Consider the following 25899-nt stretch of genomic DNA (forward strand, 5'->3'; position numbering starts at 1 on the left):
TTGTCAGTCCCTGTCACTGGAGGCTGGTATGGGAAAATTGTGCAGTTTGCCCACTTAGGCAGGCCGGAAGAAATGGTCCTTGTATGTTGGGAGTTTACTACTATCTACTCCAAGCACATGCTAAAAACTTTACATGTACTAAATAATGCTCCCAAAACCCTATGAGGTGGGCCCTACCATTATATCCATTTCACAGATGAGAAACTAAGGTTCAGGAAGATTCAATGGCATGTCCAAAGTCTCAAGGCTTGGAAGTGGCAAAGCTGGCCTTCAATCTGTCTGACTTTAAATCTCATAATTTTACCAGATTTTTATACCCACCTGAGATTCTGGTTTCCTATGTATACATCCAGCAGCTCATCCTTGGCCCAGTAAACTGAAGCAGCATGGGCAGAAGGAAACACGTAATTTCAAGTGAGTCTTCTAGAAGAAAATCCTCAAAATTGCCAGGTATGGACCACAGCTGGAAGGAACCTTCTTGCAGCTGAGCCTTGCTGAGGTCCAGAGGTCCCTGCAAATAGGGTTGTTCCCGAAGGTGATCAATCCAGGGGTCCAGACAGAGGGTGGGAGGCACTGCCCCACATATTCCGCAGCATGGCTGGGTTCAGCATTCATGACCCATGTGACCCCAGTTGACATTTTCCCAGAAATGACCACCTGCTGCACCAGGCTAAATTTAGATACTGAAGACCCACAAGACTGCCCCTCCCCCTTGCAACTGGCACTGTGTCCCCAATATTTACATAGCACTTGTGCTGTGCCAGGCACTGTTCTAAGCCCTTTGCATATATTAACTCATTTAATTTTTATGAAAACCCTATGAAATAAGTTTTATAGATGAGGCAATTGAGGTACTGAGTGGTGAGTACCTTGATCCCGGTTACACAGCTGGGACTGGAGGCGGGTAGCCTGTTTTCAGAGGGCTAGGAGCCACAGCAGCCTTTGGGAATTTGCCCAAGCACAGGCAGGAAGAAATGAGTTGCTTCTAGTGCTCTGTGTTTTGGTGTATTGACGGCTGAGACCTCAGGGGTCGTGCTGCCCCATTTCCAGTGAGTTTTTCCTGCCTGGACCTGCAGGCCACCCCTCCCATTGCTGCCCTTCCTTTGAGTGAGCATGACCTGGCCATGGAGTCTCCTGTTCTGCTCTTCCTTCCCAACTTTGGAGAGGGGTCCTTGGATACTTGCCAGGAGCTCCTCCTCCTCATGTATCCAGCTCTAAGGTCTTCTGCCATCCCTTTCTCTCTGGGATGCTTTGTCTGTGAAGGATCCAGGGCTGCTCCACGGAGAGGAGGAACTGAAGGAAGGGTCAGTGTGGTTTAGAGAAAGAGCACTGATTTAGGACTAAGGCAGAACTGGGTTTGAATCCTGGCGTGGCCACTCACTAGCTATGGTAGGCAGAGTAATGCCCCTCTCCAAAGATATTCACCTTTGAACCCCCAAACGCTGTGGATATGTTAACTTTGCATGACAGAAAGGACTTTGCAGATATGATTGAGTTAGGGTCTTGAGATGGGGATATTATGTTATTGTGGATTATCAGGGTGGGCTGAATGGCATCACAAGTATCGTTATAAGGGGAGGCAGGAGAGCCAGAATCAGAGAGGGAGATGTGCCACTGGAAGCAGAGGTCAGAGGGAAGCAGGGAAGGCAGAAAGCCCCTAGACGCCGCAAAGTACAAGGAACAGATTCTCCCCTAGAGCCTCCAGAAGGAACACGGCCCTGCTGCCCTGCTGCCCTTCTGACCTCCGGAACTGTAAGATAATACACCTGCATTGTTTTAAGCCTCTCAGTTTGTGGTCATTTGTTATGAAGCCGTAGGAAACTGATCTACTAGCCATACGATCTTGAGCAAGTTCCTCAACCCTGGAAACCTCCATTTCCTCGTCTGGGAAATGGACTAATAAAGCCAACCTTGCAGTGTTGTTGTATTAGAGAAAGTAGCTAATAAAAGCCTGGTTCATGATAAAACTTAAAAAATGCTGTTATGAAAAGGAGGAAGAGAGAGAAGACAAGCAGGAAGAGGAGGTGAGCTGGATGGCAAAGCCACAGCAGACCCATATTCTGGGCAGCTCCTGGCAGCACACGGGTCCACAAAAGCCTGCCCACATCCCTCCTGGACCCACCATCCAGCTTTCATTTGTTTTGACTTCAGGATACTCTTATCCACCTTAGAAGGGTCAAGGGGCAGTCTCTGCTAATATGCCCTTCTGAAAGCTTTGCTTCCTGAATGCAAAACTGAGGTGTCTTAGTCCACTCAGGCTTCTATAACAAACATACCGTAGGCTGGAGGGCTTATAAACAACAAACATTTATTTCTCAACCCTGGCTGGTGAGGCTCAGTGGATTGAGTGCTGGCCTGTAAACCAAAGGGTCGCCAGTTCCATTCCCTGTCAGGGCACATGCTTGGGTTGTGGGCCAGGTCCTCAGTAGGAGGCGCCAGAGAGGCAACCACACATTGATGTTTCTCTCCCTCTCTTTCTCCCTCCCTTCCCCTCTCTAAAAGTAAATAAAATCTTTAGGAACAAAACAAAATAAAACATTTATTTCTCATAGTTCTGGAGGCAGCGAAGTCCAAGATTTGGTATCTGGTGAAAGCCTACTTCCTAGTTCATAGATGGTCCATCTCTTTGCTGTGTCCTCACAGGCCCAAAGGGAGCTCTCTGGGGTCTCTTACAAGGGTACTAATTCCATTCATGAGGAATCCATTCTCATGACATCATCAAAGGCCCCACCTCCAAATACCATCACGCGGGGGGATTAGGTTTCAACATATGAATTTGGGGGGGGACACAAAATCACTCTATTGCATGAGGTAAAGAAGAGTTACAAGGGCCTGCCCCACTGTGTGTTTCTGGCACCATCAGTGGTCCCAACCCAACAGATGGAGAGCATCAGTTTGTTTCCGACTTCTCAGTTTTCCAGATCTGAACAACAATGGTCTGTAGGACCGTACAAGTCATACGCTGAATCCTTGTTTTGTCCAGGAAGGGAGCCTGTGGCCCGAGAGAGCTGTTGTCATTCATCATGGTGCACGTGCGCCTGTGTGCCAGCCGACAGCCTCCGGTTCCTCTGCATCCTTAGCATTTTGCTTCACGTTTCAGCGAGTGTAAAGTGATATCTCATTTTGATTTAAATTTGCAATTTCCTAAAAACTAATGATGCTAGACATTTTTTCACGTGCATTTTGGTTATTTGTGTACCTTCAAGATTCTGTTCTAGTCTTTTTGCCCATTTACATACATTCGGTTGTTCATCTTTCATTGTTGATATAAATGCACTGCTGGCAAATGTGTAACATAATATAATTGCTTTGGAAAATTGTTTTGGCAGTTTCTTAAAAAATTACTTATTTATCTACCCAGCGATCCCACCCAAGATAAATAAAAACATGTGTCTATACAAAAGCCTAAACATAAATATTCATAGATGCTTTATTTGTAATAGCCAAAAAGTGGAAGTAACCCAAATGTCCATCAACTGAACAGATAGATGAACTGTGAAACGTCCACAGAATAGAACACCATTCAGCAATAAAAATGCATTAATTATTGATATGTGCTGCATAGATGAATCTCAGAAACATTGTTATTTTCAAAAGAAGGCAAGCACAAAGAGTACACGCTGTGTAATTCCAGGTATGTGAAGTTCTACAACAGGCAAAGCTCATTTTTAGTGATACAAACAAATCAGTGGTTGCTTCTAGGGTAGTGCGTGGGGAGGTTTTCCCGGAAAGGGAAGAAAGGAACTTTCAGGGGTGATGGAAATGTACAGTTTAGAGTGATGATTACGCTGATGCATACAATTGTCAAAATTCATGGAATTAAACTTTTAAATGTGTACATTTCTTTCTTTCTTTCTTTCTTTCTTTCTTTCTTTCTTTCTTTCTTTCTTTCTTTCTTTCTTTCTTTCTTTCTTCTTTCTTCTTTCTTCTTTCTTCTTTCTTTCTTCTTTCTTCTTTCTTCTTTCTTCTTTCTTCTTTCTTCTTTCTTCTTTCTTCTTTCTTCTTTCTTCTTTCTTCTTTCTTCTTTCTTCTTTCTTCTTCCTTCTTCTTCGGATAGACAGACCCTGCCTCAGGTTTATTTGCACAAACGCCACAGGAGGACCCCAGCCCCGGGGGCACACCAGTCCTTCTGTCTTCACATCAGCAGACATAGGCTTCTACTGTGGAGTCTTCGCAGGGGCCTGGGCACCTCTGGGAGCCTGAGACTGATTGAGCCTGAGCTGGAGCTTGAGCCTCGCTGCATCTGCAGCCTGGGGCTTGGTTTGGGCCTTGGCCTTAGCCTTGGCCTTTGGCCGGCAGAGCCAGAGACCCTTGGCAATGCTGGCACCAGCACATTTCCCAAGCTTGAGGTGAGCAATGTAAGCAAGTCGACTGAGCTTGTGGCTGCTGCCCTTTGGGATCTTGGGCTTGACCTCCTTGGACTTGACCAGGGCCTTGATAGCCTTAGCATGTGCGCTCATGGCCTTGGTGTTGTTGGCCTGCATCTTCTTCAGGCCTTTCTTGTGGTGATTCTTGGCAAAGCGCATGTTCCTCAGGAACTTGGGGTCTGCCCCCTTGAAAGATTCATATCTTTGCGGTCGGGGTTTCTTGATGCCATTTCTGTGCCATTTTCGAGACTGGTTGTGTGTGGTGTGGTTCTTGGACTTGGCCATCTCTGCACCCAAGCCCACGGCTCTCGAAGCGCCTGAGACCGGAAGAGAAACTAAATGTGTACATTTCATAGTATGTACAATAGATTGTATCTCCTTTAACAAATTGAATATCACCTCAATTTAAAATTTCTACCACTAGATGGCAGTAGTGCCTAATGCCCAAGAGACTCTAAAGTTTGTGGTGACTAAGATTTCTAAGTGTTCTTGAAAGCTTGAGGCATTGTTTTGTGTGCATGTATTTTTAATTTCAATCAATTGCATTATGCTGGAGGTCTCTCTCTGTTCCTTACACTCCCTCTTCCCCTGATTCAGCGTTGTGTTTTAAAGATCTATTTACACTGTTATGTGGATATCTAGTTCATTGCTCATTACTGTCATGGAATATTCCAGTGATTGGTAAGTGCCTTATTGGGTCTAGCTCTCCAACCATCACAAATAACTATAGATAGAATACCTTCTTTTTTCCTAAATGTTTTATTTATTTATTTATTTTTAGAGAGAGGGGAAGGGAGGGAGAAAAAGAGGGAGAGAATCATCAATGTGTGGTTGCTTCTTGCATGCCTGTTACTGGGGACCTGGCCTACAACCCAGGCATGTGCCCTGACTGGGAATCGAACCAGTGAGACCTTGGTCCTCAGGCCGGCAGTCGATCCACTGAACCACACCAGCCAGGGCTAAAATACCTTCTTATATGTCTCTTTGTGGATCTGTACAAAATTTCTCTAATTACGTAGCCAGGATTGGGATCCTTCCCACCTCTAGTATTTATTTATTTGTACTTTAAAAAATCACTTTTCCTAATAAATTTCTCCCAAATTCCTTGTTCTAAAGCAGCTGAATCGAAGCAATATCTGAGATTTTTTTAATTAGAAGATGTAGCCCTGGCTGGTGTGGCTTAGTGAATTGAGCACTGGCCTGTGAAACAAAAGACCCCCAGTTCGATTCCCTGTCTGGGCACATGCCTGGGTTGTGGGCCAGGTCCCCCTAGTTGGGAGCCTGCAAGAGGCAACCAATTGATGTATCTCTTGCACATCAACGTTTTTCTCCCTCTCTTCCTCCTCCCCTCCCCTCTCTCTAAAAATAAACAAAATCTTAAAAAAAATAAAAATAAAAAGCATCCCTGGCTATTGTATAGTAGATGCCAGTGGCATTCCTCTTTCCCAGTTGTGGCAACCAAACACGTCTCCAGATATGGTCAAATGTCCAATAAGGGGGGCAAAATTGCTTCTGGATGAGAGCCACTGTTTTATGGTAAATGAACTCTGAGATTCACTTGGGGCCTTTCTTTAGACTCTTCCTTTGTTTTTATCAGTCTATTTCAACCCTAATCTCAGCTAGACTTGCACTTGCATTTTGTGGTCCTTTTCACACCCCCTGCACCCCAAACCCCTTGCTTTCTAGCTGCGATAAAGCTCTTCCTTCCTGATCTTAGATCTTATTATAAGATCTTAGCCTTGTAGTAGACTGAGCACCAAGCTATCCTCCAGTTTCTCTTCTCCCTAGGTTTCCTGGCCTCCCTCTCTCAGCCACTAGAGTGTGGCAGAGGATGGAGAGGGAGTCAGAATTCACCTTGTGTCCCCTCCCTGAGAAATCTAGAGATTTATTAGCTCCCTGAGAAATCCACAGTGGCTAATAAAATATTAAAAGTCTGATGATTTGGTCTGAAGGGGAAACAGAAAAGGGGATCTCTCTTTCCAGTTCTCACATTCTCTCTCCTCACATATGCTGCTTGTTGGATTCCCCTCTTGGACATTGGCAACAACCATTAGTTTATTAAAGCCTTTGAGAAACTCTTCGGATGTCTATTTTTAATTCAGTATTTCCCAGATTAAATGATTACAGAATCTTCCCACCCTTCCTTGCATCATTTAACAAATACCTATTAACACCCCCCCCCCCCCCGGACTAGTATCCCAAGGAACACAGCTTGGGAAATGTTGTCTTAGCTATTAACAACCTGCATCTTTTGTAAATTGCCTTCAAAAGCCATTAAAATGTTCATTCATTTATTTATTTTTTTAAATGTGGAGTATCTATCAGGCTAGGTATTAGGGCTAAAAAATTATTTGTCCCAGCAGGCCCCAGGCTAGCAGGTGGATGAATGAATCAGTAGATACGGCATGGTCTCGGTCAGGTGTTACGGAAACATGGAACCCAGTGATTAATTCGGACGCTGGGGTTCTGATCATCTTCACAGATTAGGTAGTACTTCACTAAGCCTAGAATGTGAGACTGGGGCCATTACACCATTGCAATATCAGGAGTTTGTCAGAAAGGAAAAATCTCAGGCTCCACCTTAGAACTACCAAGTAAGAGCCTGTGCTTTAACGAGAACCCAAGGTGATGTCTATGTGCATTACTATTTGAGAAGCACAGCCTTAAAATGAGCATACTTTCTGACAAGAATTTAAACAGAAGCACGTGCATTTCTGTGGGGTGTCTTGGCCAAAGGCTGACTAGTGTCCTCCAGGCTAAAGCAGACAGGAAAAGTGGGAAGGGAAGATGTAGAGGCAACACATGTCTTCTTTCCTCTCTGAGTCCTCACCTAGCAATGACTGATTCACCAGGTAAGCCTACAGGTATGTCATCAGGGGGTCAAGGACAGGTAATGAGGCCAGACCTGTGATCCTTCCCACCTAAATGTCTGCCCGGACTGGGTAGGGTATGACTGGGGAAAAGGGAATTTGCAGGGTTTAGAGAGGAAAGGGATATTCTGCTCTGGACCAGGCAAGGAGGATACTCCATTTCTGCTCTGGACCGGGCAAGTGGCCAGCTACAGGGCACAGAGCCAGGGCTTTGTATGGAGAGCTTTTAGTTCCTTTCTCCTGATCTTCAACAATGGTCAAGAGAAAGCGTACAGGGAGGGCTCATGGCAGCCACACCCATCAGGAAGCAAAGACATCTGGGATGAGTGCACCTAGAGGCTGAACAGGTGGTCTAGTTTTGCAATCTCTTCCCCTTCCAACAGGTCGTGCCCTGGGCACTGGTGGGGTGAGTTTTGCAGGCTGCAGTGAGACTGCAGGCAGGCTGGGCATGGGGGAGGGCCTTGGTGAGGACCCAGGGAAAGGCTCTCCCCACAGACATGGTCAGGTGGGGTGAACTAGGGGAAGGAAGCATGACATCAATCACCACAATGAAGAGTTGCAGAACATGCCACCCCAAAATACGCTGTTTTATACAGTGGTCCTGTTTTTCTGAGGTTTTGCCTCCCATGGTTTCAGTTACTCACAGTCAACTGCCATCTGAAAATATTAAATGAAGAATTCCAGAAATAAACAATTCATAAATTTTAAATTGTGCGCCATTCTGAATAGTGTGATGAAATCGCTCACTGTCCCACTCTGCCCCTCCAGGGTGTGACATCCCTTTGTCCAGCATGACTACAGTGTACATGCTCCCCACCCATTAGCCACTTTGTAGCCATCTTGGTTGTCAGATCAACTTTGTGTTCAATAGCCTTTATTTTACTTAATAATCGCCCCAAAGCACAAGATAGTGATGCTGGTAGTTCATGTGTGTCAAAGGTCGAAGAGAATCTGTAAAGTGCTTCCTGTAATAAGTGAAAAGGTGAGCACAGTACAATGAGATATTTTGAGAGAGAGAGACCACATTCACATAAGTTTTGTTACAGTATATCATTACAATTGTTCTGCTTTATTATTATTAGTTATTGTTGTTACTTTCATAGTGTGCCTAATTTATAAATTGAACTTTATCATAGTATTTATGTATAGGGAAAAAAAACATAGTGTATATATACAGGATTTGGCATTATTTGTGGTTTCAGTCATCCTTGGAACGTGCCCCCACAGATAAGGGGGTCTACTGTATTAATTATTTTGAACTGAAGGTACTTGAAAAACAGCAAATGCAGGGAGAGGCTTTCTCTGAACTGACCTCATTTGTCTAAAGACAGGTCCTCCAAGAGGAACTCATTTGTCATAGGTCCCCTCCCCAGAGGTATCATCAGCCAGGGAAGATGAGCTCTTACCACAGGAGAGAAGACTAGAAGCTGACATCGCACCCAGAAGATGAACTTTTTCACAAACCATCATATGGCCTATCTACTCTTCTAAGGGCCCGTTGATCCTTTCCTAAAAATCATGTCCTCTCCCCTAAGAGGCCTATATCACTCTCCCCCTTCCTTATTAAAATGTTATTTAATCCTGAATTCTAAGCCACCTCAGGGAGTTACTTGTTTTCCCTGGGTATTTCCCATGTATATAAGCAGTTTACATGTTAAAAAAACGTCTGCTTGTTTTTCTCCAGTTAATCTGTCTTTTATTACAGGGTCTCAGCTAAAGAACTCAAAAGGGTAGAAAGAAAATTTCAACAGCAAAACAAAACAAAATATGGAAACAACAACACTGCCTTTCAGCTTATCTTTTTTTGCCCCTGACCCCAGAATTGGTGCGATGCATCCCCCAGTAGCGGGTGCCTGCCTGTGCCCTCCAGAGGGCCAGAAGAGATGAGGCCAGACCAGTGACCACCCAATGCCTGAATCCACCAAGGTGAAGACTTCTTGCTATTCCGCCTAAATACTCCAAAAGCAGGTCAGGCAGGAATCAGGTAGTAGACAGAGATGGGAAAGATAGATGGCATTTTAAGTGGCAGTAAAGGTCCAAGCAAAGGCCAAAAGGCAGAACCAGTCTCACGTGGGTGGGAAGATGGACATCAACCTACATGTCTCCATCCAGTCATGGTTAAGCTGGCCCCTCTGTGTTTTCCACTCTCCAAGGGCACCATTCAGTGCATGTCACTGGTGCTAGAGTCCCGTAGTGGTTCCCCGAGGACAGGGATAGTGCTGATTCAACTCGTTTCCCAGCACCCTCCTACAGGTGGCCTAGCCTACCTTTGACTGAAAGACTAAGAACTCCCTGTATGTCCACATTAGGTGCTCAGGACAATGGGAATCCCTGTCACAACCCCACTCCTCCAGGAAGCCCCCTCAAAAGGGTCCTTGCCTCACCACCTCCTATTCTTTTCTGAAGAAGGAGTTAAGCTGAAGAGTTGTTTGCCCAGGTTCCTGACGCTGACCAAGACAAGGCATATCTGGAGGTGCATTCCCTGGCTGGGGCTTGCTAGGGCCAGTCTGGTTTGCTCCTGATAACGTGGTCAGACCACAATGTATGTGTTCTCTTAAACAAAGAAACAAACAAAATTCTAGCTACAAAAATAATTCAAGCTCATTTGGAAAAAATATATACGTGAAAAAATAAATACCACCCCTAATGTGACCACCTAAAGACAACCTCTTTGTACATTTTGGTGAATTCCTCACAAGCTCTTTTTTTCTATTCATATATATGTACGTATTTAACATGATTGAGATCAAAATAATGGTACGTTCATGCCTTACTTTTTGTACTTGGCAGTTGAGGAACAGAGTGAAGAAATAGAAGAAAGTCACTATTATCAAGCTGCTAAATTACTAAAATCAGGTTGAGGCATGAGGAAATGATTCTTTTCTTGTTGTAACTAGCCTAGGAACTAACACTTCCGAACTTTCCAATCTGGTGCTAATATCTGGATATAAAAACCAGATAACCCTCTGATAACCTCTGAAGAACTGGGAAAAGAATGTTCGTGTATCCAGACATCCCGTGTATCCAGACAGCCCGACATTCATTATCCAGACCATCTGCTGTTATCTAGAGGATTACCATCTCGGGCTAATCCAGTGGCTAAGAATGCAGGACTGATTCTTCTCAAGAATGTCCTTTTTACTACAACTTTTTACTATAAGAACTCTTAGCTTTTTGGTCTTCTTTGGAACACTCCGGGTATTGCCTAGTTGTGTTTCTGGTTTGCAAACCTAAGATCCTTGAGTAAATCTTTATCATTTATTTTTAGCCAAAGCCTAGAGTTAGTTTGACAGAGGCAGTTGGCCAGCCAATAAGAAGTAAAAACAGCTCTAAAGAATAGAGGAATGGCAGCTACAAGCAGCAGCTGCTCCCACTAGGGCTGAGATAAAACATTCACAACAGAGCCTCCCAACACCCACCCCTATGACTGAGAACCAGACCTTGTCGGGAGGGCATGGCTGTGGCTCACTGGAAGGTAGAGAAGTCCCTATGGTGTTGCACTGGTGGAATCTGCTGGAAATCCACCCTGCAGGGTGCTTGGGATGCGTTCACTGGAGTCACTCCTCCACAAACCCCCCTGTAGCGAGGATGCCAGGGGAAGCTACTGGCCTTTGGATGATGCTGGCCACCATGCATTGCAGGAGCTAGATGCTAAAGTCGCTTGCATTGCAGATGAATACTGGAAATGTCCCCACTGGGTTCCACACACTATAGGGGCCTGCTGAGCAGAGCACACCAGAAGTAGGAAGGAAAATCCCTCCTACATTGTCTCTCCAGCATCCTCCACTGACAAAGTTCAACAGCTGGCAAAGGAAAAATTTTTAGATGGTCCACTACATTTTTGCAGAGTGGACAATGAAGCTTCAACTTGGAGCTGAGAAGCAATACATTGATATTAGCACAGTGTCAAGTCCAGAGAAGGGATGATGGTTGGTCTAGCTGGTGCCACCCCTGGATTGGCCAGTCACCTGTACTAAGAATGGAACTGCATTAATAAAAAGGGAAACAGTGAGCATGGAAAAGCAGGTGTAAGAAAGCAAACTGGTCGCCAAGCAGCCTCTGCTCTCCAGGCGAGATAAACAAGCATTTTACTCACTAGAGAAAATTGTGTCTCCTATAGATCAGACAGATTTCATCAAGCCACACCATGGTTTGAAAAAATATTCCTCAAGACTACCATTTGCTTTTATTTAAACACTCAGCTCACCAAGGAGCTTTCTGATTTGCCTCCCCATCCACCCCAATACCAGCTGGAGAAAAGACCTTGGGCAGTGGATACACAGAGTCTGCTGCTTGGAAAGGAACACCATCCACCATGTTCTAATAAATTGTCTTTGATGGCTACATTAGGCTTGGGTGGGACTTGTGAGAGTAAATCTGCCACCAAGACTTACCAGGTGCACAAAGAAAGGCCAGATTTCCTGAGAAGCTGAGAACCAGGTTTTGGACTCAAGGGACTGAGTCAGGGTGCTCTCCTGAAGGAGCTGCAGCCTGCACCCTTGACAACATCAGTGCCAGAACATTCCCCAAGGAAGGACTCTGTAGAACATATAATTAGGCATGGATAAATAGTATTCTATCAGTGTCCAACGAATAGTCACTCTCTAGTTGCTGGACTTTTAGGCTATTTCCAGTCTTTCACTATCACATACAACACAGGGATGAACATCTTTGTGATTAGCGTTCTTTTGTTGTTGTTGCTTTGTTTTTGTATTTCAAGTGATTTCCTCAGGATAGATGATCAGAACTGGGAACGAATTGATGTCAAATCACATCCTCCTCTTTTGGAGGTAAGAAGAGCACGAACATCTTAAAGATACTTGAGACTACTGCACTGATTTCAGAAATGTACTAATTATAGTCCCACTCAAGACCATTTCAGGACATCTTGACTCACATGGAGTATTAATTTTAAAATACATATTAGTTTAAAATCTGTGTGTGCATACATATGAAATCTTGCTTTCTTTAGCTACTATTGGGGATAGATATTCGTGCCCACACTTGGTAATCTCTTCCCTCTTTTGGGAGTCATCTGTTGAAGTCCTTCTCTATTGAGCAGTATTTTATTTCAATCTCTGGGGAATTTTGTGTCCTAGATTCTTCATTCTGCCCTCTTTTTCGGAAGAAAGGGACTCTTTTCCTGCCCCCAAGTCCTTTGGAAATTCCTTTTTGAATTCAAGTTCCTTTGGCATAGGAGGACTGGGCTTGGGTGGGTAAGAGCTTCAGGGAGACAGAAACAAGGGTATGGAAGTCTGAAGCAAGCAAAGCTGGTTGACCTTTCATCCTGGGGTAGAGTGTCTTCAAAAGGAAGGAGTTGGTCTGTACGTAGTTTTCTTTTCACTCTCCATTTTTAAACACCCTAGAGGGACCCTGGGTGGTTTTCTTATTATTATTTGATTCAAATTGAGTCTCTAAATAAACTCCGCTCCTCTTAGGAGCCTCAGACACACATTTAAAGGAAATGTGTCATTCAAAGTGCTCTTTTGAAGCCACATGTTACCTTCTCATCACCCTCTGAGCTCTGTGCCTTTTTTGGCTCAGGGGTAGAGGAAAACTTTCTCTTCTTCCTTCCCCCACAACCTTTCCCTTCTAAGACCGACACAGAGAGCATGGTTTACCCTGTAAAACTTGCACACATGTGGTTAGTAGTTGGCAAGTGTAAGGCAGTGTATGTGTTGAAGTAAGTGTGGCATGTGTAGGGGTGCAGGTGACAGCAATTCGTTCATGTGGGAAGTAGAGCTCAGCAATGGTAATGAAGAGAGCTTTGGGGAGGAGGGGCCATAGATTATCACCTTAAATGATGGACAGGGCTTGGAAATATAATAAAGGAGTCAGCTAAGTTTCTATAAGTTCCCACTCTTGCCTCACCATGAATCCTGGTTCTCTGTGTTGCTGCCAGAGACAGTCACCCATCCATCTACCATCACCCTTCCATTTACTAATGTACGCATGCATACATTCATCTGGCATTTCATTCATTCATTTGTTCATTCTTGCAATGATTCTCCCATCTTTCCATCTATTCTTTTTTTTTTTTTCATCCATTCTTATACTATCTACCAAGGCCCTACTCTGTGAAGCATGCTGAAGACACAAATATTAAGAAGACAAAACTCTAGCTTTTAAGGAGCACATGGACTAGTAGTTAGCTGGACAATTAAAAAAAACATAATAATACAGTGCAATAGATGCACTTATAGAATTTTGTTTAAAATATGCTTGTATAGACTTCCAGCCAAGATGGAGGTGTAGGTAGATATGCTTCACTTCCTCACACAACCAAAAGAAGGATAACAACCGATTTAAAAACAAAAAACAACCAGAACTGCCAGAAAATTGAACTGTATATAAGTCAAACAACTAACAAGTTAAAGAAGAAACATTCATCCAGACTGGTAGGAGGGGCAGAGACAGGCAACTGGGGCAAAGAGGATGTGTGGCAAGGTGGCTGGTGGACAAGGCAGTCCCATATTTGCATGCAGATAAACCAGGAGGAACAACTGGGGAGCGAGACAGACCACACAACCCAGGGTTCCAGCTCAGGGTAATAAAGTCTCAAAACCTCTAGCTGTAAAAATCCTGTGGGGGTTGCAGTGGTGGGAGAAACTGCCAGTCGCACAGGAGAGTCTGTTGGAGGGGCCCATAGAGTCCTAGATGTACACACCCACCCAGGAATCAGCACCAGGGCAGCACCTGGAAGGGTGCGATTTACTTGTGGGAAGTGGGGAAAATGACTGAAAGTGGGGTGAGAGCCGAGGAAGTGGCATTGTTCCCTCTCTGACACCACCCCAACCCCACCATATACAGTGCCACGGCACGGTAATGTGGGTTGCACCACCCTGGCGAATACCTAAGGCTCCACCCCTTACTACATAACAGGTGTGCCAAGACATAAAAAAATGGCCCAAATGAAAGAACAGATCAAAACTCCAGAAAGAGATCTAAGTGACTAGGAGGTAGACAACCTATCAGATGCAGAGTTCAAAACACTGGTAACCAGGATGCTCACAGAAATGATTGAGCATGGATGCAAAATAGAGGAAGAAGTGAAGGCTGTGCAAAGTGAAATAAATAAAAATATTCAGGGAACCAACAGTGAAGGGAAGGAAACTGGGACTCAAATCAACGATTTGAAACAGAAAGAAGAAACAAGAAATCAAAAAAATGAGGACAGGCTTGGGAACCTCTGGGACAACTTTAAATGTACCAACATCCGAATCATAAGGGTGCCAGAAGGAGAAGAGGAAGAGCAAGAAATGGAAAACTTATTTGAAAAAATAATGAAAGGAAATAGACTTCCAGGAAGTCTAGGAAGCTCAAGAGTCCCAAAGAAGTTGGGCCCAACAAGGAACACACCAAGACACATCATCATTAAGTTATCCAAGATTAAAGAGGAGAGAATATTGAAAGCAGCAAGAGGAGAGAGTTACCTACAAAGGAGTGCTTATAGAATGTCAAAATATCAGCTAATCTCTCAAAAGAAACCTTGAAGGCAAGAAAAGGCTGGAAAGTATTTAAAGTCATGAAGAGCAAGGACCTATATCCAAGATGACTCTATCCAGGAAAGTTATCATTTAGAATGGAAGGGCAGATAAAGTGCTTCCCAGATAAGGTCAAGTTAAAGGAGTTCATCATCACCAAGCCCTTGCTATATGAAATGTTAAAGGGACTTATCCAAGAAAAAGAAGAGGATCAAATGAACAGTAGCCCCTACTGGTGTCACTCAGTGGATTGAGCATGGGCCTGCGAACCAAAGGGTAGCCAGTTTGCTTCCCAGTCAGGGCACATGCCTGGGTTGTGGGCCAGGTCCCCTGTGGGTGGTGTGCTAGAGGCAACCACACAGTGATGTTGCTCTCCCTCTCTTTCTCCCTCCCTTCCCCTGTCTCTAAAAATAAATAAATAAAATCTTAAAAAAAAAACCTGTGAACAGTAAAATGACAACAACCTCACAACTATCAAAACTGAACCCCCCCCCCCAAACAAAAACAAAGTAAGTAAATGACTAGAACACTAGACGACGAACAGAATCACAGAAACGGAGATCACATGGAGGGTTATCTGCTGGGAAGGAGAGGGGGGAGAATGGGGGAAAAGGTACAGGGAATAAGAAGCATAATTGGTAAGTACAAAATAGACAGGGGGAGGTTAAGAATAGTATAGGAAATGGAGAAGCCAAAGAACTTATATGTACAACCCATGGACTGAACTAAGGGTGGGGGAATGCTGGAGGGAATAGAGTACAGGGTGGAGATAAAGGGGAAGAAAAAAGAATGGGACAACTATAACAGCATAATCAATAAAATATACTTACAATTTTTTTTTATAAAGCCCTGGCTGGTGTGCCTCAGTGGATTGTGTGCTGGCCTGTGAACTGAAGGATCATCAGTTCAATTCCCAGTCATGCCTGGGTTGTGGGCTGCATCCCCAGGTAGGAGCACACCAGAGGCAACAGATCGATGTATCTCACACATCGATGGTTCTCTCCCTCTCTTTCTCCCTCCCTTCCCCTCTCTCTAAAAAGAATTAAAATATAAAATTAAAAAATAAAATAAAATATTCCTGTATAAATGGCCCCTTCCGTCCAAAGGCCTTACCTGACTGCCCAATCTGAAATAGGTTGTTATTACTTTTTCTTTTCCTTTAGAGCATTTATCACAATTTGTTATTTTATACTTAAGAGTATGTTTATTTGCTTAGTATTTGTCTATCGCAGTTGACTGGAAGCTCCGTGAGGCTAGGTCCTATTGTCACTCAAAGGGGACTGGGCCTGAGTGGGTCTGCCTGGAGCTGGCCTGTAGTGTGTGGGTTGTTGACTTTGTGCAGGAAAGATTTCATAACACAAGTCCAGGTGATTTTGAGAGTAGATTCAGTAAAGCTGGGGACAGTGAAACAAAGGAAGGACTTAGGGGAGAAGAAGCAACAGGAGAGAGCTTAGGCGGTGCTCTGCTTTGGCTGTCAAGAAATGGTATAGGAAAGAAGCAAGCCATGCAGGGATGTGGACTTACTGAGAAGTAAGTCATAGCGACAGAAGTGAGCCAAGGCAGGGCTGCATTATGTTGCTGAAAAGTCAGGGAAAAAGGGGCCTTGGAGACAGATTCAGGGGGTTAGCCCAAGAGCTACCCACTGGTCCCTGGTTGCAAGTCTTGGCGGGACCCTTGGAGCTTAGGAGAAAGAGAGCAGAGATATACACCCGAGAAGTGGGGAGAAAGGGGGAAGAAAGGTGTCGACATGCTCCAGAAGATCTTAGGGGAGGATCTCAATAGAATATTCATCAGCTTTCCAGGTGTGTCCTTTCAGGGTTGTGGCTTCCACTGATTGGTTGGTGCTAGGAGAGGGGGTCATTAGTTATTGCATCTGTTCCTGATCTCAGCCCTGGTTTGCTCACTCTAGTTTTGCTGCTTTTCTGGGCCTGGAGCTGAAACACAACTGAGGCCTAAATGTCATCTCTAGTGTTGACAAAAACTTGGTCTCTGTGGTCAGTAGACCAGAGGCTTTGTTCTTAAGATCATCTGATGCAGGTCAGAACTTCATTGTTCTGAGGGCCGAATGCTTGAGAGTGGTCATGCAAGGGCTTGTATGGGAGTTACATGAGGCTATTCTCTGGCACCTTGTTCCTCTTCTAAGGGGGTCTAAAACCACATGACTAGTGATTTGACAGAGAAGGAAAGTTCAGGGGAGGGTCCAAGCCACATGACCTGCAATATGAAGGGTCAGGGGGTTTAAACCACATGACCAGCATATGCTAGGGGAGGAAAGGTCACCCTGGGGCCCACGTCCTTGCTTTCCCAGTTTCACCCGTGCTAGGTCCCCGGGGCTTTCCTCCTTGCTGACCTTTTGTACCTGGTCCATTTTCCTTGTTCTGCTCATACCTGCCTTACTGCCTATCACATTATGCCTGCTTTGCTTCTATTGAATACTCAGCACTTACCCATGTCTGGTATACAGCGGACACTCATTGAATGAATTAACAAATAAGCACTGATCATACCCAGGAATGATCATTTCTTGCGCTAAACCAGTGTCACTCAAAGTGTGATACCTGGACCAGTAGCATGAAGAACACCTGGCAACTTGTTGGAAGTGAAAATTCTTTTTAAAAAACCCCAACTTTATTTATTTATTTTTAGAGAGAGGGGAAGGGAGGGAGGAAGAGAAGGAAAGAAACAGCAATGTGCAAGAAATACACTGATTGGTTGCCTCTCATACACCCCCAACTGGGGAACCTGGCCCACAACCCTGGGATGTGCTCTGACTGGGAATCAAACCTGCAGCCTTTCTGTTTGCAGACCAGCACTCAGTCCACTGAGCTACACCAGCCAGGGCAGAAGTGAAAGTTCTTGACCCAACCCCTGACCAGAATTAGAATCAGAATTAGAATGTAGCCCAGCAATTGAAGGGTTTTTTATCCTCACCCAAGGACATTTTTTCATGGCTTTTAGAGAGGGGCAAAGAGAGGGAGAGAAACATCAATGTGACAGAGAAACATTGACTGGTTGCCTCCTGTATGTGCCCCAACCAGGGATTGAACCCACAGCCTGGATATGTGCCCTGACCAGGAATCAAACCTGTGACTTTTTGGTGTACAGGTCGACACTCCGACCAACTGAGCCACATTGACCAGGGCAGAAATTCAAGTTTTAATGCGCTTTCTGGGGGGTTCTGATGCACACTGTTTGACAATATATGGTACTAAATGGTTAAATGACCATTTTAGTCTACCTGAAACACCTATAGATTTTTAGCACATAGACCAGAGAAATTAATGTCTCATTTGGAGAATGCCTCAAAAGAAAGTGGTGTTTTCATGGAAGCCTGCAGCTACATGAGCTAGGGAAAGTCAATTCAAGCAGAGAATTAATTGTTTACCCCAAAACACATAGGCCCAGATTGGCCCCGTTTTTGAAGGGATGTAAGTGGGAGGATCCTGTGCACGCCAGGGAATGGCCTGGTGTGAGAATGAAGGTGTAGACAAGGGTCTTGAATGCCAAATGTATTTCTTTCTTTTTTTTTTAAATTGTTTATGCTATTACAGTTGTCCCAGTTTTCCCCCTTTGCCCCTCTCCCCCCAGTCCCTCCTTTCCACAGTCAATTCCCACACTATGGTTCATATCCATCGGTCATGCATATATCTTCTTTGTCTAATCTCTTCACCTTCTTTCAACAGTCCCACCCTCCCTCCTCCCTCCTTTACAGCTATCAGTCTGTTCCTTGTTTGAATGCCAAGTTTCACGCTGGGAGGCAATTCGGCATTCCGTTTCCCCTCCCTACAGTTTCCGGACTGCCCTGAGTCAGACTTCTGCTAGTTCAATTCCCGACAGCCTTCCTCCTTCCTCCTTCCCCTCCCTCATCTCATCACCTCCCCTCCCCTGAGAGAGAACCGCCCAGGCTTTTTGACCAACCCCACCCCTCCCTTCCCAGCCGGCCTGGTCGCTTCGTAGGCTCCCCGGGGCGTGCTTGGCTTGCAGCCTGAGCCAGGTACCACCTAGCCCTCACCGCTTCTGGGGGGGAAATCCCTGGCTGTTGGCGTGCTTTTTGGAAGCCACGCGAGCGAACCTAGTAGGGGGGTTACGGGGCCGGGACGGGGCGGGGAGCTTCTAGGGCTCAAGACAAAGTGTCTTTCTCTGGGGACGACTGTTCTGGACGGCAGGAACGGCGGTGTCAGAGCCTTGGTTTCTCAGAAGCCAGGCTGGCTTGAGGCACTCAGCACCACCTCCCTCGGGGCAACCGGCCTCAGATACACCCCCTCCCATCGCACCGTTGACTCACAGTTTCCAGAGTCTTCAACTAAATTGTGCCTGGAGGTGACACAGGCAGCCTTGATAACAACAGGTACCATTTATTGAGCTCTTAGTGTACTGGCATTATGAGTCACTTTATAGTTTTCAAATTTATGTAACCCGGTGCCCCTTATAATAAATACTTTTCAACACCACCTTTAGCATTCATAGATAATCAAACTACATCACAGTTCCATAATATTAGACCATAAAATCCCATAACGTAAAGGGGCAAATAAAATAAATTTATAATACAAAAATATATATTTTGTGCCCTCTTGGGCAGCACGTATACTAAAATGGAAATGATACAGGGAAGATTAGCATGGCCCCTGCACAAGGATAACACGTATTCATAAATCATTCTACATTTATTTATTTTTAATATATTTTATTGATTATGCTATTACAGTTGTCCCATTTTCCCCCCCTTCACTCCACTCCATCCTGCCCGCCCCCTCCCTCCCACATCCCCCCCCTTTAGTTCATGTCCATGGGTCATACATGTAAGTTCTTTGGCTTCTACATTTCCTATACTATTCTTACCCTCCCCCTGTCTATTTTCTACCTACCATTTATGCTACTTATTCTCTGTACCTTTCCCCCCTCTCTCCTCCTCCCACTCCCCTGTTGATAACCTTCCATGTGATCTCCATTTCTGTAGTTCTGTTCCTGTTGTAGTTTTTTGCTTGGTTTGCTTTTATTTTTGTTTTAGGTGTGGTTGTTAATAACTGTGAGTTTGCTGTCATTTTTATTGTTCATATCTTTTATCTTCTTTTTCTTAGATAGTCCCTTTAATATTTTTTATAATAAGGGCTTGGTGATAATAAACTCCTTTAACTTTACCTTATCTGAGAAGCACTTTATCTGTCCTTCCATTCTAAATGATAGCTTTGCTGAATAGAGCAATCTTGGATTTAGGTCCTTGCCTTTCACGACTTGGAATACTTCTTTCCAGCCCCTTCTTGCCTGTAAGGTTTCTTTTGAGAAATCAGCTGACAGCCTTATGGGAACTCCTTCGTAGGTAACTGTGTCCTTTTCTCTTGCTGCTTCTAAGATTCTCTCCTTCTCTTTCATCTTGGGGAATGTAATTATGATGTGCCTTGTTGTGTTCCTCCTTGGGTCCAGCTTCTTTGGGACTCTGAGCTTCCTGGACTTCCTGGAAGTCTATTTCCTTTGCTAGATTAGGGAAGTTCTCCTTCATTATTTGTTCAAATAAGGTTTCAATTTTTTGTTCTTCCTCTTCTCTTTCTGGTACCCCTATAATTCGGATGTTGGAACGTTTAAAGATGTCCCAGAGGTTCCTAAGCCTCTCCTCATTTTTTTGAATTCTTGTTTCTTCCTTCTTTTCTGGTTGGATGCTTCTTTCTTCCTTCTGGTCCACACCGTTGATTTAAGTCCCAGTTTCCTTCCCATCACTATTGGTTCCCTGTACATTTTCCTTTGTTTCTTTTAGCATAGCCTTCATTTTTTTCATCTAATTTGTGACCAAATTCAACCAATTCTGTGAGCATCCTGATTACCAGTGTTTTGAACTGTGCATCTGATAGATTGGCTATCTCTTCGTCGCTTAGTGGTATTTTTTCTGGAGTTTTGATCTGTTCTTTCATTTGGGCCATTTTTTTTTTCGGTCTACACACACCTATTATGTAAAGGGGCGGAGCCTTAGGCATTCACCAGGGCGGGGTAACGCTTGTAGCTGCACTGTGATGCTGTATGAGGGTAATGTAATTATGGGTGCAAAGTAATTATGTAATGTAATTATGGGGAGGGGTCCGATAGGGAGCAATGGCACTTGCTCCACTCTGCTGGTTTTCAGTCACTCCCTCCACTACCCACAAGCAAACTGGGCCCTTCTGGTGCTGCTTCCCAAGTGGGTGCACGCTCTAGGCCCCTGTGGGTCTTTCCAATGAGCTCTCCTGTGAGGCCGGGAGTTTCTCCCACTGCCGCCTCAACCCCCACGGGTGTTTTCACTCAGTGGTTTGAAGCTTTATTTCCCCATGCTGGAACTCTGGGTTGGGCGGTCTGTCACCCAGTCCACCAGCTGCTGCCTCGAAGGCCAGCTGCAGCTCTGCCCACCCCACTCCACAGTCTGCCACCTTGCTGCCAGTCCTCTCCACCCGGCTGCCAGTCTCCGCCCATCCTACGGGTCTGGATGAATGTTTCTTCTTTATTTCTTTGGTTGTCAGACTTCCATATAGTTCGATTTTCTATCAGTTCTGGTTGTTTTTTGTTTTTAAATTGTTGTTGTCCTTCTTTTGGTTGCGTGAGGAGGCCCCGTGTGTCTACCTACGCCTCCATCGTGGCCAGAAGTCGTAAATCATTCTACATTTAAATATATAAATATGTATTCTGTCCTGAAAAAGTCCAACCATCATTAATATAATGAGAACGGTTTGGGCAACGTGGATGTAACCTGGCAGCCAGGGAGAGTGGACTGGAATGCACATGTGTGAACAAGGATGACATCACAGTACTAGTCAGTGGGGGTGGTAGATGCCATTGATTGAACATGTATATTGTGTGGTAGTTCCTTTCAAAATGACTGAGTGAGTAGAGCAACGAATCTGCAGCATATTCTGCATTAAGCTTGAACATTCTTCTGTGGAAATTATTCGGATGACTCAGAAGTCTGCAGCTATGGGCAAGTGGTGATTGGCAGCTTCATCACAACAATGCACCCACATGTGCATCACCTCTCGTGCAGAGTTCTTTGGGGAAACCTCAAATCACCCAGGTGACTCAGCCCCTTAGCTACAGCCCGGATTTGGTGCTCTTCAACTTCTGGCTTTTCCCAAAACTAAAATCACCTTTGAAAGGGAAGAGATTTTAGACCATCAATGAGATTCAGGAAAATATAACGGGACAGCTGATGGCTATTCTAACAAAGGATTATGGAGAGTATTTTGACCAGTGCAAGAGATGCTGGGAGAACTGTGTGAAGTCCTAAGATGCCTACTTTGAAGGGGACCGAGGCTTCATTGTCCTATGTACAATGTTTCTTGTATCTTCTTCAATAAATGTCTCTATTTTTCATCACATGGCTGGATATTTTCTGGACAGACATATATTACATATAATAAATACATACTTATTATATATTATATAAATTTCAACATAGAAATGCATGGACAGACTCCTACTAGAAGATAGGATGAAGCAGTCATATACTTGTGCCTTAGATTGTCTGTGAACTAGGAATACAGACTGATACAGATGTGTTACATGATTGGCTCAAATACCGCCAATACTATTGCCATTCAGTTATGATTTTCTGCAGTGGTGAGCTCTCCTGCTTAAGTTCCAAATAAAACAACAGTCCAATCTTCCCTTGATTGACATGGTGTGCTGCTCTCTCCCCGCTCCTCTTTTTTTTTTCCTCATCAAGATCCAACCTATCTCCCTTCTCTACCCTGCTTTTGGCCCTGGGAGCATGACCCACCAACCACACTTGCCCTCTGGTTTCCTATTATGTTTGGCTAATAAGAGCCCTGGCAGGAGATGGAGTGAGTAGGTAAGGGGTAAGGGAGTTTGGGGTGTTTAACTTCTGCCTGCCTCCCTGGCTGTATTCCTCAACCTGGGGTCACTACTGCTCTCGACATGGCTGCAGTGGATTCCTCCCTTTCATTCAGGCCCCTTTTGGCAGAGAATGCTAGCTTTCATCCTAACAGCCGTTATCCCCACCTTCTTTACTCCTATACCGGGGGCAGCAATGTGCCTGGCTAATAAAACCACATTCCTTGCCTTCCTTGCAGAAAGGGGTGGCTGATGAGAAGGCAGTGGAAGTGAGTAGGTAGGGTTTTGAGAAAGCTGTTGTGGGGGCTAAAAATAATAACACTTTTCTTCTCACCTTCTAAGTTCTTCTGGCTGGGCTAATAATCAAATTAACAGAGACAGATTAACAGGAGAAAATCAAGTTTTAATATATGTGCACAAGGAATTCACATAGGCATGAACATTCCAAAGACAGTGAGGCAACATGTATTATGAGCAATGCACTATTAGCCATTTTTATCATTGTGAGAATATCAGAAAGTGCACTTATACAAACCCAGATGGTGTAGCCTCCTATCCACCTAGCCTATTGCTCCTAGGCTCCAAGCCTAGTCAATCTGTTACTGTACAACGTGGGATTAAATCAAGCACAGGAGAAAATGATGCAATCGAAAGACACAGTGAACATGAGATGCATGAGGCAGCTGTCTGCTTAACACGGCATAGTTTTCCAGTGATCTTTCTTAATACAGATATAAAGTACACCATTTGTATAACAATACGTAATAGTAAATACATAAATGAGTAACATAGCTATGTGTTACCATTATCAGGCATTACATGCTGTACATAATTGTATGTGCTGTGCTTTTATATGACTGGCAGTGCAGTAGGTTTATTCACTCCAGGACCACCACAGATATGTGAGCAATGCATTGCTCTATGATGTGATGGTGGGTGCAACATCATCAGGCCACAGGAATTTTTTGGTTCCATTATAATCTTATGGGACCACCTTTGTGTGTGTGATCCATTGTTGACTGAAATGTCGTACAGTGAAGGACTGCATTCTAGAACCAGATGAAACTGTGTATAAAAGGGTGTCGTAAACACCAAACAAGTATTAGATTGTGTTATTATTAATTTTATGAATATTGTGGCTTGTTGTTACCTAAGTGTCACCGTTAAGTGGTTTTTAGTATGTAGTATGCAATTTGCTGGGGGAAACTCCTGTTAAGTGGTGCTCACCTAAAAATAAAAAGCCAAAATGAGAGGCAACAAGCGTTTATTTGGGAAGCAAAGAATTGCGTTTCTGGAATCATCGATTCTGGCAGAAACCCAAATAGTATCTCGATTACAGGGTAAGGACAAGGGGTTTTTATGAGAAAAGAAAGGGAATAATTACATGAATAGAAGAAAGAAATTCCTATTGATGCTAACAAGCTGTGTTACTCTTTAGCTATACATAGCTGGTTACTGATTCTGTCTTCAGAGAGAGAGTCCATAATCTTCAGCCTTTGTGGTCAGGATGTCTGCTTTCCTGCTAGCTTCACAAAGTTGTTTGAAAGACAGTGTCGGTTTGGCCCAGCCCAGAGGTCTGGGAGCGAGACATGTAAGGCAGTTGTTCTGAAATGGCTGCTAGGCTCAATTTTAAAATGACTCCAATTATGTCAACTTTCACAGTGGTGTGAATTATTGAAACCCAATGGTATTTGATGTTATAAGTAAAAGAAACAAGGGGTGACCTAGTGCAAGTGCTTCTCAAACTTTTATACGCACAGAGAAAAAACGTGGGGGATTTTATTAAAATGCAGATTCAGACCCAGTGGGTCTGGGGCGGGGCCTGACATTCTCTAACAAGCTCTTAGGTGATGCTACTTACCTTGGACATTTGACTGGCAGGAGCCTATGAAATCTTTCCAGGTGCTGGGGAAAGAAATCACGAGAGAGTAGAAAGGTAAGCCGAGAGCAGAGAGGAAAGAATTTCGGAAAATGGAAAATAAGACATTACTTAGAGACTCTATTTCCAAGGAGGTTACTAATTAATAGAAGCCAGGAACTGTGCATACATTATTTCATTGGATTCTTACAACCTTATATAAGGAATTATAATCCTTATTTTACAGTTGAGAAAGTAAGTGGAAGCTCAGAGAAGTTAAGGGATGTACCCAAAATCACACAGTAGGTCAGTGGCAGGGATAAGATTGGGACCCACGTTTTTCAGAAGCCAGAACCCCTTTATTTTCTAGGCACTGTGCTAAAATTCTAGGTGAATCTTACTCCTTTTGCTGAATTGTTCTGCCTCACCCAGGAAATGCTGGTCAGGGGAGAAGGATGAGACCACCCTAAAGAACCAGGCCCACCGGTATTTGAGTCTGTTGGGCTCAGCTCTTATCTATACTAAAAGCTTTCTCTGGCTGCTAGGACTGAGAATGGGAAGTGGGAGGGGTCCCGGTGGGATGTTTACAAGTTTTGTTGGGCAATTTCTATTTTGCAAGCCCAGACTCCTTTCTGAAGGTTTCTATAACCCAGCACCAGGAGCTTGTCCTGGGAAGTAGGAGCCGCAGAGGTGAGAACAAACCCTGCTCTGACTCTGACCTGGGACCCTCACTTTTCCCTGGAGGCCTGAGATCTTTAAGGGACCACTGAAACCTAATACAGTAGTTTGGCCCAGAAATCAGCAAATGGGCAAGTGCCAGGCCCCTGTGAGGACCCTCACTTCCTCCAAGACAGGAGATAAATGGGTACTTTGTGTTCCCACAAAGGGTCAGCCATTCAGGGTGGTGCCTCTGGGATAGACTCCCACTGCTGTGCTGTTCCCCAGGGCTCTGGCGTAAATCTGAGCCATTTCCTTCTTCAGTTTCCCACCTGTGACTAGCCTCTATCTAATTTCAGCACAGTGAGAGCTGGGGAGGGTTCCCTGTGCAGTAAATCTTTGATTGGGAAGGTGGTTTTATCATTTGAAAGGATGATCGATGTTAAAGAAAGAGAAGATGCAAGTGACTAATGTGTTCGGGGGCCAATGAAAAGGAGGTGCTCAGGGTGACAAGGAAGGGATAAGCCTGGGCTAGCAGAGCAGGGTAGAGGAGGTGCAGGTGGAGAGAATCGTGGAGACGCTTCAGGAACGACTGTCAGAAGCCTGATCGCAGAAAAGCATGAAAGAGCTTCTCGGCGAGAAGATAAATCCAACACACGCAGTGTGTTCCCTCTCCTCTCCAGAGGACGAGCTGCGGTCTATTGTGACGTTAGCTTCACAGATGTGCTGAGGCTATGGGACACATTGGTTTCTGGTCTGGGACCCAGCTAAAGCCGCAACCTCAGAGGTGGGGAGGGAGGGGGCAGTGCCCAGAGGCAACCTAGTGTGGAGTGTCTGAAGGAGAAAAGACT

The 25899-nt window shown here is 44.5% G+C and overlaps 2 protein-coding genes and 1 non-coding gene across 3 annotated transcripts in view; 2 read left to right on the plus strand and 1 right to left on the minus strand.

Annotated features, from left to right (window-relative positions):
* Positions 1-25899, plus strand: part of BAG1 (BAG cochaperone 1) — a 75001-nt gene that overhangs the window by 34793 nt on the left and 14309 nt on the right. The window lies entirely within an intron of this gene.
* Positions 4070-4779, minus strand: LOC112304364 (large ribosomal subunit protein eL29-like). Its single transcript, XM_024559958.4, has one exon. It carries the CDS (start codon positions 4719-4721, stop codon positions 4158-4160), a length of 564 nt encoding a protein of 187 aa, XP_024415726.3. The 5' UTR covers positions 4722-4779; the 3' UTR covers positions 4070-4157.
* LOC112304634 (U6 spliceosomal RNA) lies at positions 19288-19394 on the plus strand. Its single transcript, XR_002974767.2, has one exon. It is a non-coding gene; the product is annotated as a U6 spliceosomal RNA (small nuclear RNA).

The sequence above is a fragment of the Desmodus rotundus genome, chromosome 1, assembly GCF_022682495.2.
Source record: "Desmodus rotundus isolate HL8 chromosome 1, HLdesRot8A.1, whole genome shotgun sequence".
NCBI lineage: Eukaryota > Metazoa > Chordata > Mammalia > Chiroptera > Phyllostomidae > Desmodus > Desmodus rotundus.